At 42.7% G+C, this 17,081-nt stretch overlaps 2 protein-coding genes across 2 annotated transcripts; one reads left to right on the forward strand and one right to left on the reverse strand.

Moving 5' to 3' along the window:
• Positions 1-280: 280 nt before the first annotated feature.
• LOC112685374 lies at positions 281-6,572 on the forward strand. The gene is made up of 3 exons (XM_025557231.1): positions 281-822; positions 2,230-2,368; positions 6,080-6,572. Exons 1-3 carry the CDS (start codon positions 594-596, stop codon positions 6,249-6,251), a joined length of 540 nt encoding a protein of 179 aa, XP_025413016.1. The 5' UTR covers positions 281-593; the 3' UTR covers positions 6,252-6,572.
• Positions 6,573-7,017: 445 nt separating this feature from the next.
• Positions 7,018-14,590, reverse strand: LOC112685375. Its single transcript, XM_025557232.1, has 3 exons — positions 13,933-14,590; positions 13,056-13,553; positions 7,018-8,129 (listed from the first exon to the last, which is right to left on the reverse strand). Exons 1-3 carry the CDS (start codon positions 14,073-14,075, stop codon positions 7,247-7,249), a joined length of 1,524 nt encoding a protein of 507 aa, XP_025413017.1. The 5' UTR covers positions 14,076-14,590; the 3' UTR covers positions 7,018-7,246.
• Positions 14,591-17,081: the final 2,491 nt, after the last annotated feature.

Genomic DNA, 17,081 nt, shown 5'->3' on the forward strand with positions numbered 1-17,081 from the left:
GAACGCCGTTCGAAGATCGCGCGAGATAGGTCGCCGTCGCGACGTTGCCAGTTCTCCCGGCCCGCCGACTCGGATGCCGGTAAGCGTTACGGTTCTCGGCGGCCACTTTGTTGTTGTCGTTTTTTTTTTTTTTACCCAATCCGACTTTCACTTGTTCCACATTAAGTCGCTCGCGGCGTGACCGGGGAGAGAAGGGGCACCCGATGTCCCACCACGAGTGCGGTTACGCGACGGTAACCAACATTAAACGCGTAACATAACATCGGCGATGCGTGCACGTAACGTGCGCGCGTGTTCGAATCGCCAATCCGTCGGGCGCGCGAGGGAAGAGGGGCGAAGGACGACGCCGGTGCGCCGCGCGAAGCCGTCGCCGCTGCCACCGCCGACGGACGCAGTCGGTTCGCGTTTCGTCGCGCGATATTGTAATTTTTTTTCTCTCCTCCGCTCGAACGTCCACCGACGGTCGCCGACGACCACGGATCCCTGCTGCGACCCGTCCAAACAACGTCGGACCCGTAATGCGCGCACCGTCCCAGCCACGACACTGAGGCCGCGACGGTTCCGAGAAACTCACCGCAACCGCGAACGGGGACATGGACTCGGGGCTGACGAGATTCGTCGTGCTCGTCGTGTTATTCTTCCTGCTGACCGGCGACCTGGCCGGCATGGTCAGACACGTGTTCGAGGAGGCGGGATACGGCAAACAGTCGCAGCGGCATCAGCGGTCCGCGGCGGCCGGTGACCGAGACGCGACCGCCACGACGGAGGCTGCGGCCGCGACCGCGAACCCTGCGGCGGCGGATCCCGACCTAGAAGCGTTCGGTAAGCTCGGCGTTCGGTTCGGCGAGGCAGCTAGTGCACGGTTCGGACGTGACGATGACGATGACGATAACACGTCGTGAAGCACTTCTTGTGGACACTGTGCACTGACTCGAGGGCCGCGTAATCAACCACGTGTATGCGGTTTCGCTACAATGTTTTTGGGATAATATCTCTTATTACAATAGGCGCAACTAGAGTTTAGTTTAGAGTACCGAGATAACGCTGACCCGCAGGGGCTACGCCCTCGCATACCAATCTGCTAATTTATGTACAGACCTAACTTGCCATTACTCGCTAATATAAATTTAGTTCAAATTATTAACAACAGGATGAAAAAACACGATCTTACGACCAAATTTTGATTATGGATATATAAGCCAAAATAAATTATTTCGTGGATAAATATTATAGACGTAGATGATGAGTTTTATTTCAATCTCAAAATTTTGAGACTTATTATTTTCAATCTCGGAGGACTATGAAAAAATGTAGAGAGTTGCGCCTATGTTTGTTAACCACACGTTTTTTTCGGTTTTACAAGTATCGCTTCGGGTTTCCAAAAAAAAAAAAAAAAAACGTATGTTTTAATCGTTTCAAAATAACTTCGTTGCCACAGCACGGACTAGTAATATTAATAATCATTGTATCGGTGCTCAAGGTCCACGGCGGCCTTGTACGAACTGTACGTCAGACACGCGTAATTATACGTACATTTATTTACAATCTGAGCCGTACTAAATAGCATTATATTTCGTTTACTTCTCCCGTAATGTTTTTTCCGCCCACTTACTCCGCGGAAAAGTACACCCATAAGACACGTAGACACGTTTTTTGCGCGAGTGACTGATGACGGATCAACTGCAAACTCTCTGCATGTAACAGTATAACATTTTGAAAACTATTTCGTTTTACGACCGAAACGTTTAAAACGATCAAACGGCATCGACTGCCACTAGAAATTCACATGTATTCCACGTGTTTTTCTTCCGCACCCGTATGTACTCGGTAATTTTTACGGTAAACAATTCATCGGGTTTACATTGCACACATAATTACGCGTAAGCACTAATTGCTGTGAAATGTAATCGGGTTTTGTTTTTTTTTTTTTTTTTTTTTTCGTATTCGATTTCCGGACCAGTCCGACCGAATTTCGAATTATGCAACCGTCCGCAGCGCGCAATATACTTATACATAATATTAAGTTTAGGTGCCGACATGACCACACGCTATTTGTTTTACGCGTTTCCACAATACCAGTCGGTCTACTTTCATCGGCTCGTCGAATACGTACACGTGCCATCGACGTATACCTTACGCGTGATTAGAAATTGTAGAGATCTATGGATATCGATAAAGGTGAATTACCGCGCATAAATATATCGTTTTTTTTCCATTTTTATTTTCCAGCCAAGTCGTATTCGGCCAAAATGAAACTGGTCAACACCATCAAAGATTCGTGTCTACCCAAACTGATCTGCGAGCTGACGGCTTCCACAAACCGGGACTCACTGACCGAATCCGAAAGATACCTACTTTCGTTGATAAGGTAGAAAATAATATTTATAAGTACAAAATATCTATAAGCGTTTCGGGTTGACCGAAAGGTGCTGCCATCATAAAACCGTAAGACTCGTTGAAAAAGTGTCGACAAATAAACGTACGGGAAAAGAGATGTAGAGTGTTGATTTAATTGCATTCTCGATGCAGAAGTTAAATTTCGGAACGATAAATATCGCGTACGATATTGTTACTTAAAAAATCGGTAAAACTTTAATTTCTCCTTATATAATGCAATAGACATTCTCACGATAACTATAGATATTCTTCCTTCGTAATAAAGTCTATCACTAAAATTGTAATAGTTGGTCAACAAAAGATGCTTTTTGACATTTCAACCCCATACTTTTATTCGCTCCACGAATCAAGCTTTTAATTCATGATCGTCTAGAAAACAAAAATTATATAATATACAGACATACCTGCAGGAGTGGACCTAGAACTTGTTTAATGGGGGGAGTGAATAGGGATATTTTTGAGTGATATATTAGGTACAATAATACTTGACCGTTATTTGAGCAATTTAAAATCCCAAAGAAGGGAGAAAAGGATCGCCACGTCGCTACATCATAAATCTACCCCAGCATACATGATGACGACCATTACCAAGGAAGTGCAAAATGTACTGATAAGATGCAAAGATGGCTACGATAGACGTCCGTCGGTTATCAATTTCCCTCGATTATATCTAGGTCTATGGTACGATCGTATGTTGTTTACAAGGTTTTAGATTTCTCTCGTTGTCGACTTCACCGTGTAATGACACTCTCGACGGGCATATAATGTTTTCAAATTTGTCGTCCGCCGGCCGTAGCCGACGAACGATTGAGTAATGACACCGGTGCGAACCGACGGGCACTTTCGTTTTCACCTTATGTACGTACCACAAGATACATAGCCTAGTACACGAACACAATACGATAATAGGTACGAAGAATACATCACACAGTATGTCGTTCGTCTGTTGCGCTGGAATACGGCTACAAAGGTGCAGGAATAACTCTTCCCGCGCGTTCCGGTTATCCTTATCCCTCTTCCTCGTCCTTTTCCTCCGTTTCTCCGCGGCGTATTGCAACGTTGACAGACACAATGGGTTTGGCGTGCGGAAGAGTTACGGCTCATAAAACGTATTGGCTCACTCGGCGCGCGCGGATTTCGTCGCGTCGAGGGAGAAAAATATTTAAAAACCTACCCGTACGAACCATTATTATTATTGTGTACGCGAGACGATCATAAATCGCGAGAGCCGAAAAGTGGTGCGCGTACGTACACGCGCATTATTTACGACCCGAAGAAGGAGTGGAAGATGAACAGCCAGGGAAAAAAACGGGTAAAAAGTGCAAAAAAAATCCCCGTTCGCCTGCGTCGTGAGCGCGTAATTCGCCGTTCGTCATAAATCTTTCGCGCGCCAAAGTACACCGCGGAAAGCGCACGATAACGCAAGCGCGTATAATGCGAATATGCATATAACATTATTATTATTATTATTATTGTATAGTGTATAAAATACGTCGTAGCAATAATAATAATTGCTCGCGTTCGTATGCAGGATTCTTTACACGTATTCCGGCGTTATCGAATTTATTCAAACATAAATAGTAGACTTCCGCCTCCTCTTGTTGTTCTCATCCGGCGAGACGCGAAAATGTGTTACCGTTAAAACTTGTACAACGTTTCGTGTTCACGATGACGGAGAAAAAACGGAAAAATACACGTTTCGACAAAAACGGCTCGTAACACATCGTATCATTCGGTTTGCGTGCGCGTTGCCTTAAGCGCCGGGCGACGATTTTCGTCGTAAGAATACGCGTTGTCCTTACACGGCTATTGTTTTATTATTCCGATAATGAATCGACGCAGCAGATTTTGCATTGTACTACGACTGCGTACTGTAGGCATGTCCTCGGGAAAGGTCGCGTTAGGCAGCGATCGCGATTTAAAAATACGTACTACGATCTATAGTTATAAATAGTTTTATACATCTATAGTTTATTGTTCAATAATATATGCTGCACGAACACAATTGGTTTTTAGAAAGTATCCTTCGAAATACGCAATAACAATTATGACTCCCAAATCGCACAAAACTGAGGCCATTCTATCGAGCTAAATACGACCATAAGCCAATGTCGAAGATAATAATATCATTTTTGCCATCGCGACGGATGGTTATTTCCTGTTTTTTACACGTTTTGCTTTTCCCGAAAATTGATCGCTGATCGCAAGTCATATCGTGTATTATCACGAGCCACGAAAATATGCCCGAGTAGACGTAGTAGAAATGACGAAATTTCAATAAATAAACTTTACTCCCGTCGTCCGTTCAAACTGAAATATGGCCGAGAAAAATCTTAATCTTAATAATATCGTCGTGTTCTACGTATGGGATACAGTTCGAATTTACCGGAGATGATAATATCGTACAATACAATTGGCGACTGCAGAACCGTGTACACGCCACGTACTTACGCTGCCGTCGACCTCGACACAATATCATAACGTTTTCTATGAAAAACACCACGCGCGTGACGAAATCGATCGTGAACGATAAATCATAGTTATGCCCATCGCCATATTGCGTACACCTACTTGAACTACACTATAGTGTACGCGTTTTAAAGCTTATCACGATTGAACTAACCAATATTACGTTTAGGCAAAATATATTTAACCGTTCACACGAAACGAAAACGTTTTGATTTTACGTGGTATTCCGTGCATACGAAAATGATCGGCTATAATCACACGGACACATTTTGTTAACAGTTTTTACCCTCCCCGGTGCCAATATGATTTATAATTTTATTGTTGTCGTACGTGCTATGCGCGCGTTTCCCCCCGAGCGTATCATTCACGACCTTTGGTTTAAATTAAACCGAGAGTTTTTTTCGTAGGGTTTGGCGCCAGGAAAATATATTATTACCATCACCGATCGCGCGCACCGATCTCCGACGACGGGCCAATAATAATAATAATAATATAAAGAGGAAATAGCGGGCTTCCTCGGCAGGTTTTCTCCTTTTGTGAATATTCAAAAGGTTATTATTATTATTTTTCATTCGTCGCGGGGCAAGGAGATCCTTAACGGCGAAATATATATATATATATATATGTACACGTACATTCCTAATTCCGAGCGCGGGGAGAATCCTTTGGGGATTTGTCTGTAGCGGAGGGAGGAGCACCACCACCGCGGCCAGAGATTGGAATCGTAATTTTTCGCTCGGCAAAATTAAACGTCACGTTTTCATATATTACTATTATATACGTTTTACCCTCAGTGGAGCAAATAAAATATCAAGTTTTTAAATTCATATTTCACAATATTATCTCCTTTTTTTTTTAACGAAAGCTGACGGTTTCACGTGATTTGACTTTATACAGTTTATTTTATTTATTTTTTTATATCCACTCGATAAAGATTCTCATCATCGATATAATGTAATATTACAATAAAAGTTGTAGTTCCGAGCACCCCCTCCTTGAGTTCAACCATACACTGCTAACAAGTAAGAGCACAATTCCGGTTCATTCGATTTAAGAATTTTGGTTCTTAGTATTATATGTGCGTATCATATTCTTATCTCAACTTGTATTGAATATTTTTTTTATTCGCGTCAGATCGATGGCGAATACTTACTTACAGTCGAATATAATAAAAATATTATTTTTTTAATCGATTGTTTTTTTTTTCTAACAGAGAGACCACCATATCGACTACAGCCGAAGTAACGTCCAAGTATCACTTTGCCGCGCACATGGGCCAACTCATCAACGGCATCGACAACACGGGATGTCACAACTTCTATCCCGGATGTCCGTTTCCCGGTCTTCAAGTGATGCAAATGTTGAAAAAAGTGAAAATCCTGTGAATCACCGGCGCAACGAATCTAGTCTTCGAAATGTATAAAATGTCGTACTACGACACGCACGCGCAAACGTGTTATATAAATAAATTGTAATAAATTATTGTTATCAATATTATTATCATTGTTGCCAGAGCTTGCGCTAAGAAAATTTTAGAACTGTCCAACATTTTAATATTTTTGCACGTGCAGATTAAATAAATTTGTCACTCGTTAAATTCGCTTAACAATCATTGTTTACTAGACTACATATCGACTACACGTGTAAACATTTTATACATTACTTTATTTATTACAATTTGTAAATAATAATAACAGATTAAAATATTTATTTATTTTTTATTTGACAAAAAATATTAAATAAAATACATAATTAAGTTAAACAATATTACATATTCCAATAATACAGAAAATTCACGATTTTTGATACTGACTTATTTATAACTACCCATATTGGTTAGAACTACTCCTTAGCACAAGCTCTGATTGTTGCTTAACGAGTGTTCAAATCGATTTATCGAAGACCGGTAAAAAACCAATGCAGTGTGCACCGAACACGTCTTGCAACGGCCGAACGTTTATAATCTCACGTGTTACGATGTATTTGACCATCAGGTCGACATCTTAAAATCGAAATCGCACTCGTTATTTCGTTTTTTGTGTAACATTACGCGTACGATAAAACATTTTTATAACCGAGTATATTACAATAACATTGTATCTTATGATTTTAATGTACATAAATTAATATAGTCTTAATATAAATTAATTATAGAATGATTCCGCAGACGTGTATATTATTGTATATAGGTAATATAAGTTAATATAAGTTAAGTTTTTGTTTTCGTTGTATACGCACAATGATGAGAATAAAACCCATTGCGAAATGTACAAACTAACGATGAGCATTTACACATAATTATGATCCGTATTATGTACAACAAAACGGTGTGGAACGTGATGTTGATCATTATTATCATCATCATCATCATCATCATCGATCACGTGCTTTTAGGGAACAGCAGTTTGCGACGCTTCTCGTACGGCAAACGATTGCCGAGCACCTCGAAGTCGTCGGCCGGCCGACCGGGCAATCGGATCTTGGACGGCGGTCGTTTGACATCACCGCGCGTCCCTCCGTCATCGACGAACTTGATCGTACCGTCCGCATAGTAAACGCCCTTGTAGTTGCCGTACTTGTCCAGTTCAGCCCGGAGCCCGCCCGTGCCCGTCCGGTCGGGGAAAATCATCTTAACCCGTTTCGCTTGTCGGTTTCCGCCATGATCGGACGGGAACGTGAATGGCAATGCCGACCCGCTACTTGCGACGCCGGTATGATCGTCCGACGGGAATACCATGGTTGACGATCCGGTCACGTCTAGCGGCAGGTCGTGGACGGAGGGCACGTCGTAGAACTGGCTGGCCGAACCGCTGAGTATCCTCGGTCTTTGATCCAAATAATCGTCTGGCCCACTGCGATCTGCCCTCGCCTTGTATCCGACTCCGAAGTGTTGTTGGGGTCGCGTATACTGTGGAGCGTACTGCTGCTGGTAAGGTGGCTGCTGGTAAGGTGGCTGTTGGTAAGGAGGTTGCTGATAAGGAGGTTGCTGGTAAGGAGGTTGCTGGTAAGGGGGTTGCTGGTAAGGAGGTTGCTGGAAAGGCACGTACTGAGGAGCGTACTGCGGCAATTGCTGGTTGAAGAACCGGAAAAAACCACCGTTGTGGTTGTTCAGGTAGTTGATCAGCTGGTCGGGGTCCCTGGGACAAGTCGGATATGCGGTTGTGCACGATCTGGGATCACCCCTAGCATTGTATCCCAATAACGCGGCCCGACCAAACATCAGCAGCGGCGAGTCGTCCACAAAGTTCAGCACGGTAAGCAACCTGCGTACATACACGTAAAGTTTTATAATGAATTAACGGCGTGGATTGTACATTAATATATTGTACATCTCAGATTAAAATTAATTTATATGATCAGATAAAACTTTTTTATTCAATCAAATCGTTTCCAAATTGTCTACAATAATTTTAATTTAATACACTTATAACTCAAATGTTTGCAGTGTCGAGCACTTTTGATTGTATTGAAAAGCATATAGTGTATATCACTGCAGTGATAAAAAAAACGCATTTTTTTTCTCTAATTATCATCATAATAAACTATTCATTATATCGCTACAAAAAATGTAGGGGGTGAAAATATGTTGGCGTGGCAAGTACCCCTAATAATAATGGAGTGGCATGTTCGCTGAATGAAATAAATAACTATTTATTATAATGGTCTTAATAAAATAATATCCATTCATAAACTATAGCTCAACACAACAAATTAAATGCTCACTTCTGATTTATATATCAATAATATAACATTAATAACATGAATATACAAGATGGATCGCTGTATATTGAAAAAAGAAAAAAAATGTACAGACTATGCAGAATAAATTTCTTAGAATAGCCTTTAAATCACTTTCGTTCATGCTTAATAATTACATTGGTCTTATATCATTCCTAGTCATATAGATCAAATACCAGTTTAAAATATTCTACTCAAGGTTAAACTCAATTGAAGGAGCCCTAATTGAAATCAAGGAAAAAATCTCTTTTTGTATATTATCTTATCTAATTCAATGTAAACCACAAAAAAAAAATATCAAACTAATTTTTAAAAGCATTTTAAAAATAAAAATGTTGTTAAAAAAAAAAAAATTATTGAGTAAGAACAATTAAATAATGATAATAATAACAACAATCAGACCTTGTGGCATAGTATAGTAAATAATAAATACAATTTATCTATATGACACAGTAAAAAATAATTTATAACTATTAATAACAAATAAAATAGACAATGATAAATTAAATTGGTGACACAACCGTATATATGAATAATCAACATTACAATATTATAAAAATTTGATGTTTAAAAATGCCTTAGTCGGAGAACAGCAATTATTATACAACTATAATCATCAATTCTAATGAATCAATAATTAGTCCATTGGCTTAACCATGCAGTAAAATGTGCACAGCCTACCTTAAACATGTGACTCTAATACTTTATAGTGCCAGAATCCATAATAACAATGGTGCCCAACCCGTATTCCAACCGGTATTCGATTTGGCCAGTTAACAAATTTTTTAAAATGAAACAAAATATTTAAAAAAAAAATATATTATAAAATACAATTTTTTTAAAAAATGTATTAATTTGATTTTCCAGCATTTTCAAATAGAAATGTCACGATACAACCCGTTCATTTAAAAGAGCTTGCTGATCGAATTAATGTATACCAACTACGTGTACCTCGATCTGCAGTCCTTTCAGTTGTCAATAAAATACAAATTCAACGTGTACATGTACTATGCGTATCAAAATACCATTGTTAGATTAATATTGATATTATTCGTACTGCTATATGGTGACCCGCTGTAAGATAATTTTTTACCAAAGTGGCCCGCTGAGAGATGAGAAAAAAAAAATATAGGACATCACTGTTTTGTAACAATAATATTAATACAAATAAAAAACACGTTAATGATTCCATGCATGCCCTAACACACGCACGCACAATTTGTAATAGTTACCAAAACATTTGAACCATCTGTAGCTATCTGTGTCAATGAATGTTAAGTTAGCGACTGCGGTTGTAGATGTAAATGAGAAAAATCGTAATCCTAAGTCGCAGAGCAAAAAATGATTTTGTGTCTAAAGTTTCATGCAACGCTAAAAAGCGTTTTATAGTAAAGTCGTATCGACTGTCATTAGCTCAAGTTCCACAAGTCCTAAAGTATTCCCGTCGAATGGCTGACAAACGACTCGTTTAACCCGGATAAGTAACTAACCATATAACCATCCTTAGCACAGCAGTTCCGAGCGTTTATGTTTCCTGTATTATCCGTGTTCGTGTTGACATCGTATTTCATTTCGATGTCTATCTACAGTGAAATTGTCGAAACGACGTTCTGTTGAATCGTCCTGCTAATATACGTATTGCTCAGCGTAAAATTATTTTTTTAATCTTAGGAGTATCAACTATCACAAATCGTTTGTGGAAAGCGTGGTTATTTTTTCATGCGGTCTGCATAGTGAATGTTTTTTTTTTTTTTTGTTCCTTCGCAATGCACTTTGCAGCATTTCTGTGTATATTTATGCGTGAACGGGATTGAAAGAAACTAACGGGAAGAAATGCACTGCTGCATTTTTAATAATTGTATTTATATTATTACGAATCTCGGCACCGTTATAATCGAATTTTATGGTAGGCGGGTAAGCTAACTATTAACACATAAGAGCTGTATGATTATAATTTTATATTATAATTTCTGTGCGCCGACCAAGACATTTATTATCATTATATTTTATAATATTGTAATATTTATTATTCATTTGGTCACGTATTTTATTTGCCTTTTATTATTCTGTTCATTTGTTACTGTACCACATAGACAAATTGTATTCATTATTTTTTATACTCAACCCATACATGGCCCGATTTTTATAATTATAAAATTTTATTGATATCACAAATCTGTAATTCGTTGTTACACGTATTGAATAGTTATTGATTTTATTCAGCGAACAAGCAAGTCCACTAAACGATTGCGACATTCACTAAAGCATTTGAGTAATTGCGCAACTTGCACCGGAAAATACAAATATTCGTTAAGAAAATGTCTTTTATATCGTACACAACATCTAAAACGATGTTTGGACCACGCGTCGATACGACAAACATGTTTGACCGCGTCGCGTACTTTCTCGGGCGGTTTATCGTTAAACGAGCCACGTTTTTCGCATCCGTTAAAGATTAACTTCTATAACCGTATTACCGTGTGCCGCGCCAGTGGGATGATACGTGTTTGGAAAGTTTAAAAGAGACACCGATTGTGTGGGGTGCGTTCCGAGCGTCGAGTAAAAGTTAAAGAATGAAAGGAAAAAACAATATCGCGATCCGCAGCGTATGCAAATCCGCTTAAGTTCGACGACTCTTTCATTTACATATCGACACCCAAACTAACGCGAACGTGCCCACGCCTCCGGGAGCGAATACACGAGTCGGCTTTTTCAATAAGTCACAGCGCACTACGTAATAATATTCCACTCGACGCGGAGCGGAGGACACCGATCGTAATAACATAAATAATATAATACGTGCATAGTAGTAGTAGACCCACTTTTGGTATTTACAAACAAACACATCGTAACATAATTTGTACCGCTCTGTCGCGCACAATGCGGCAATCCGCAGCGTGTAGGTGTACGTATATTATTATTTACTTGAAACGATTGTCGTACGTGTAAATATTTGCAATGGATGCCAAGGTTGGATTTAAAAATGTTCTCTTCATGGGCGTATTTTAGGGGGGCGAAAGGGCGATCACCCCCCCCCCCTGAATCCGTATTTAAGTAATTGATTATATGTGAGATACACATTTCAAGTTTTTTCAATATAGATAATTTTATAACGAAATCAAATCACGCATGGCTGTGAATACTGAATTGAGCTTATTGTCAGGTCCATACTTAGTGAAAAATCAAATAAAATACAAGCGTAACTTTCAAAACACAGACAGGTGTTAAAGAAGAACTATACGAAAGTCGATTCTAAGTGGATCCGGCATTAGATAAAAAAAAAATATATATATATATATTAAGGATTCACCTGTTTTTTTTAAATATTACCAACAATTTTACTTGTACATTTTGAGCCTGAATTAAAGAAAAAATTTGAGTGCACACTCCCCCCCCCCTAGAAGTAAGTCTAAATACTCCCCTGATTCTCTTTGTAAACGAACGCCGTGAATAATAATATTTAGACGGTGATGTACGTACGTAGTGATATTTGGTTCTCTACCGCGTGCGCAAAGTAAAATCATCATAATAACGTGCGATTCTTTAGACGACTTTGATATGATATTGTATGAATCGCGCAGTCGTTCGTGGTTTGGGGGGCGGAGGAACATTCGTAATTTTAAAACGTCAAAACGACGTATGATCACGTTTAATAAACGAACAAACATAATAATATTCTTTGTGTGCACGTTGCGTTTGTATATTGTAACGAGCCGAAGGATCTACCCTCCACCCGTGTACCGGATTATCCGCAGCATAACGTTTTCGTAATGATGTGCTCGGGAACCTTACAGACGCGCATGATTCGCGCCGGGTCGTTTAAAACTATAACCGCGTAAACCCGCACGTCGCCGGCCCGAGTCGACGACGTGGCGGGAAACGGCAAAGTGATCAGTGAAAGGGTTCCCGAGGGGAATCACCGTGGAAGTCGGCGGAGACGTCGTCGTCGTCGTTAATCTGTCGGCGAAAAAACGTTTGTACACACGCACCGTTTGGCTGCGGCACGTTATTTTTTCCGCTCCTTATCCTTCCCATCCCCCGGCGGTAAATCACATCGCAATAAATAACCGTTCGAGCACGGGTGGGCGGTGCCGCGTCCGGGAGGGTGTTTAAAAAACAAGTTAATTCCGATCTGAGCTCCGAGCGAAATGTTTACGTGCCGTGCCCCTCGCCACAGCCCGCCGGAACACACTTAGAAAGGCGTAAAAAGCACGTATCCGCACGTCAAAGACACTTTTTCATTTCTTATCTGAACGGACCACCGATCGGCCGCGGTGATTTATCGACGACCGAAACGACGACCGAGGTGATTGATTTACGGATGCGCAGCACAACCATAAATTATATTATACATTTTGTACCTACACGTTCGCGGCGACGAGTGGCGACACAGAATTATACGGGATATAATTTATAGACGTGCACGGCTATAAATAAGTATAGGTACTCACGTGATCAGCGCGTCTTTGCTGAGGAACGGTATGGAAGATTGCTGCTGCTGCTGCTGCTGATAATAACCGGGTCGGTAATAGCCGGTCGAAGGTCTGGTGCCGGACGACACTTCGCACAGCAACCGGGGCACGCATCTCAGATCGTCGTGTTTCGAGATGGATCCGAGTGCCTGCAAAACGGAATTCTGCTGTGGATACCGGTTAGGGCCCGGGTAAGGACCGTAAGGATACGGTGGACGAACGCTGAGGAACCCTGGTCGGCCGTCCTGAACCGGATACCCTGGCGGTGGTTGCGGTCGGTTATTCTCGAAATACGGTGGCGAAGGATACGGCCTGCCGTAGTCCTGCGGGAAAGGTGGACGACCGCTTTCGAAGTAATGAGACGGTCGGTTAGGTCGACCTGAGACGTCCGGCTGTTGTAGTCCGTCATCGTTGTCGAACAACTGCGAATATCTGGCGTCCGAGTTCAACGCGATACCGATCATTTGTGTTAGAGACCTGAAGACAAAAAAAATGATCAATAGATCTGCGACAAGATATCAGCGTCCCCTCCCTGGTCATGTTAGAAAAATTAAATTACATGTGCTGAATACGTTGTTTAACCGAGTTCATTTGTACCTTCGAGCCCCGATTAAATGTCTCCTGAAAAATTGATTAGGGACGTAAAAAAAAAAAAAAAACTCTCGTTTAAAAGAGTCACAGTTACCGATTGAATAAATCGTTGTACGACGATAATGGGGCGACGAAATGGATGAATTCAAAAAAAAAAAAAATTAAATAAATAAAAACCGTAAAAACAAAAGTTCAATATTTTATTTCTTTGAAAAACACACGTGAATTCCGATATTGAACGCGAGATGCGCAAATGTATGCTTACGTCAAGAACTCGTCGACCCCTCTGGTGGAGTTTTTGCCGTCGTCGACTTGACCGGCCGGAGCATCGGTGAAGCCGGTTACGCCGCAACAACAGCACCACAGAACGATGGGCAAGAGACCGGCGCGCGACTTACCGCGGGCCATTACGGACACGGTTCGGAGAGGTCGATGGACGAGAGTTGGCCGAGCTCGGACGGCGAAGAGAGCCAAATTCGATCTGACGGACCGCGCAGACTACGCGCGTGCCGGTGCCGCGAAAAATAAACGCCTACTCGTTGTCGCCCACCCGCGGACGAAACGACGCGGTCTCGGACGGGATTTTCGCGTGTGAACTTTCACAACAATGACATCATCGGCCAATAACCGGTGCGCGTGCGAAATACCGATTAGCCGCGAGCGCTTCGGCGTTTTGCGCGCGGAGGACGTCGCGCGCGCCTCTTGAGCGCCAAGTTGTACCCGTCTTCGTTCCAGGGGAAAACTCGCCACGGTCTCCAGTCGATCGTTAACGTCGCAGTGTTCCCTCCGGTTCGTCCTGTTGTCGTCGGTTTATTCCCCACTCCGCGAATAACGTTGCACGACTTCGCCGCGGATCGAGTCGAACGAAACGCGATCGAATTGGAACGTGTCAGACCGAACGGCAATAATAACAATGATTATCGAACGTGACACGCTACGATAATAATAAAAACGAATAAGGATGAAAAAAAAAAAAAAAAACGAGCGCGCGTTCATTTCCATCTCCTCTCGTTACTTGTACACTCGTATAACGCACAGGTGCGCGCGTATTTTTTACCGGTGACCCAAAAAACTATCTCCGACGCGGAGTAAAAAAAAAAAAAAAAAATATTAAAAACTGCACATTTGTCGCACCCTCCTCCGCCGAGCGTAAAACCAAATACGTGTCAGTAAACACGGTCATCGCACAATGGCGTGTGTAACGTCACACACATGCGTGCGCAACGTCGCCCGTGCACGTGAAGAAATACCGTTTTAGTCACGAGACGACGGTTGGAGGTCGTCGGCGGACTCTTTGATGACGACGAACGCTTCCATCGCGGTCGGCTTAGGTCAGTGACGGCCACCAGTGGCGTACATAAAGGGGGGAAACCTAGTAAGCCCACCCCGAAATGTTTTAAAAAACTTAAATATTATTTTAAACGTATGTTATATTTTAACGGTGCTCTGTGCTTATTTAGAATTTCAAATCGTTTTGGGACGTTCTGTAAACGAAATGTAGATAAGTACCTACTGCGTCTTGTTAGAAATTCTTAGACGGCAATGGTAATTTAACTCTGCCCATAGCAGCCCCTCACGAAAATATTTTCTGTATACGCCACTGACGGCCACCGTTGTGCCGCGCACACGAAACATCTCATCCTAACAGACGTCGTCGGTCGCGTACACCGTGCGTTCTCCGGGCACGGAGGTCGTACCCGCCTACGCTGGACCGACCGATGGCGGACGACGGTAAAACGATCGCATCGTTGTTTCGCCCGAAGACGCGCTCTGAGTACGTGCGGGATAGTGCGCGATGGAGATCGGGAAACGGTGTGCGACTCGGCGGGACGAGTGTTGTTCGCGTCAAAGTGTCGGCGAGAAGTTCGCACCGTACGATATTCGACCGCGGAGCTCGGGCGAGCGTTTCGAGCGCGTGGTGCGAAAAATCAAACACTTTTCGGGCCCTGTTGAACCGCCGGCGGACGTGATCCTCGGAACGTCCCGCAGACGTGTGGGCCGAACATTATTTATGCACGTTAAATGGCCTACAACGAGTACTTCCCACGTCGCGCGCCGCGTCGCTGTGACCTACGGGCGTCGCCGGAGGACCTCAGTGAGTGGATATGGGAAAAAAAAATAAAAATAAATACCTTTGTCAAAACTCGTTGCGAAAACACGCTGTAACCCAATTACGCCGGCGTTGTATTGTGCTCGAAAGCAATTATTACGCGTTATGCGACGGGTGTATAACACGTACACAAGCGTTATATCGTAACGAGTTTAGCCACGCGATGAATTTATGACGATGCGCCTAGTTAATATCGATGCACTGTACACCAGTGTACATGTAAATCTAAATAAAACAACGAGATCCCATGACCGACCGCCGTGCATTCGATCGACAGATTATCGGTTATAAACGTCAAGTCCCCTCGCCCTAAATGGATGTTTCGTCCTAGGTTATAGGCCTCCAAAATAAAAGTAAACAATATTACGAGTACGGCCCCACGAGTTTTCCGCCGAATTCATTGGCCCACGTCAACATCAGATGATATTTTCAACACCGAAAACCGTATTACCTACATCGAGAAGATTTTCTTCAAACATTTCCCCAACTCTCGCGTACAATGTGTTTACCGTTTTTCTCGTGTCCACCGAACACGTACTACTCACCGGTAGTGTTGTCTTCGATCGTTTGTATATACCGCGAAAACATCGCGGGCCTAATAATGACCGTCGCACGACGTGATAAACGATGTACGGAGTGTTGGTAATGTGCACATCAAGTGTTTCAGACGTATAAAAAGATTGTCGGTACGCGGGGGACGCTGTCAGGTTGGCATTGCGCTCAAGCCGAAAACACGATTGAACGTGTAAAAGTTTTTTCCGCACGTCGAGCCCGTCGATTCACCTCGTACCGAACCCTGGCGAGTACTCGCGAAACGGTCTTCCGAAACCGGAGCACATCGGTTTCCAGCTCTTACCCGCGGGACATCGCACCCCGACGGGGGGGGGGGGGAGGGTCCGGTTAACGATGCAATCGATGTGCGCGCGTTGCGCAACGTTCGGCGAAACCCGTGCCGGCTAATTACCGCGGCGTCGTAATCATTGCACCGCGCGTCCGTTACGTCGACGTTTCGTAACGCAACAGGTCCGCGCGCTATACGCAGGTATATACCGGCTGTTGAGCTCCCGGGAAGCGTACCCGGGCGAACGCTTTCGAACGAAGACGTTTTTTCGCGACAATTATCGGTAGGTACATTTTTTTTCGCGCCAATTTTCTTCCTATTTTTTGTTTCTTTTCCACGTCGACGCGGCCGCAATCGAGGAAGTCGGGAAACGGTCGCCCACCTCCTGCACGTTTGCCGACCGCGCGCCCCGTCATGCGGTTGTTAGGTTAGGATCGGTCGACACGGTCGCGTGCCGTGGCGA

Source organism: Sipha flava, unplaced genomic scaffold (assembly GCF_003268045.1).
Source record: "Sipha flava isolate LNK unplaced genomic scaffold, YSA_version1 274_pilon_pilon, whole genome shotgun sequence".
Lineage (NCBI taxonomy): Eukaryota > Metazoa > Arthropoda > Insecta > Hemiptera > Aphididae > Sipha > Sipha flava.

Coding starts and splice junctions, on each gene's coding strand:
- LOC112685374 (XM_025557231.1), top strand. CDS start 594: ATGGACTCGGGGCTGACGAGATTCGTCGTGCTCGTCGTGTTATTCTTC. Junction 823..2,229: donor TCCCGACCTAGAAGCGTTCG/GTAAGCTCGGCG, acceptor TTTATTTTCCAG/CCAAGTCGTATTCGGCCAAA. Junction 2,369..6,079: donor TACCTACTTTCGTTGATAAG/GTAGAAAATAAT, acceptor TTTTTCTAACAG/AGAGACCACCATATCGACTA.
- LOC112685375 (XM_025557232.1), bottom strand. CDS start 14,075: ATGGCCCGCGGTAAGTCGCGCGCCGGTCTCTTGCCCATCGTTCTGTGG. Junction 13,554..13,932: donor GGGGTCGACGAGTTCTTGAC/GTAAGCATACAT, acceptor TTTTGTCTTCAG/GTCTCTAACACAAATGATCG. Junction 8,130..13,055: donor AGCAAAGACGCGCTGATCAC/GTGAGTACCTAT, acceptor GTATGTACGCAG/GTTGCTTACCGTGCTGAACT.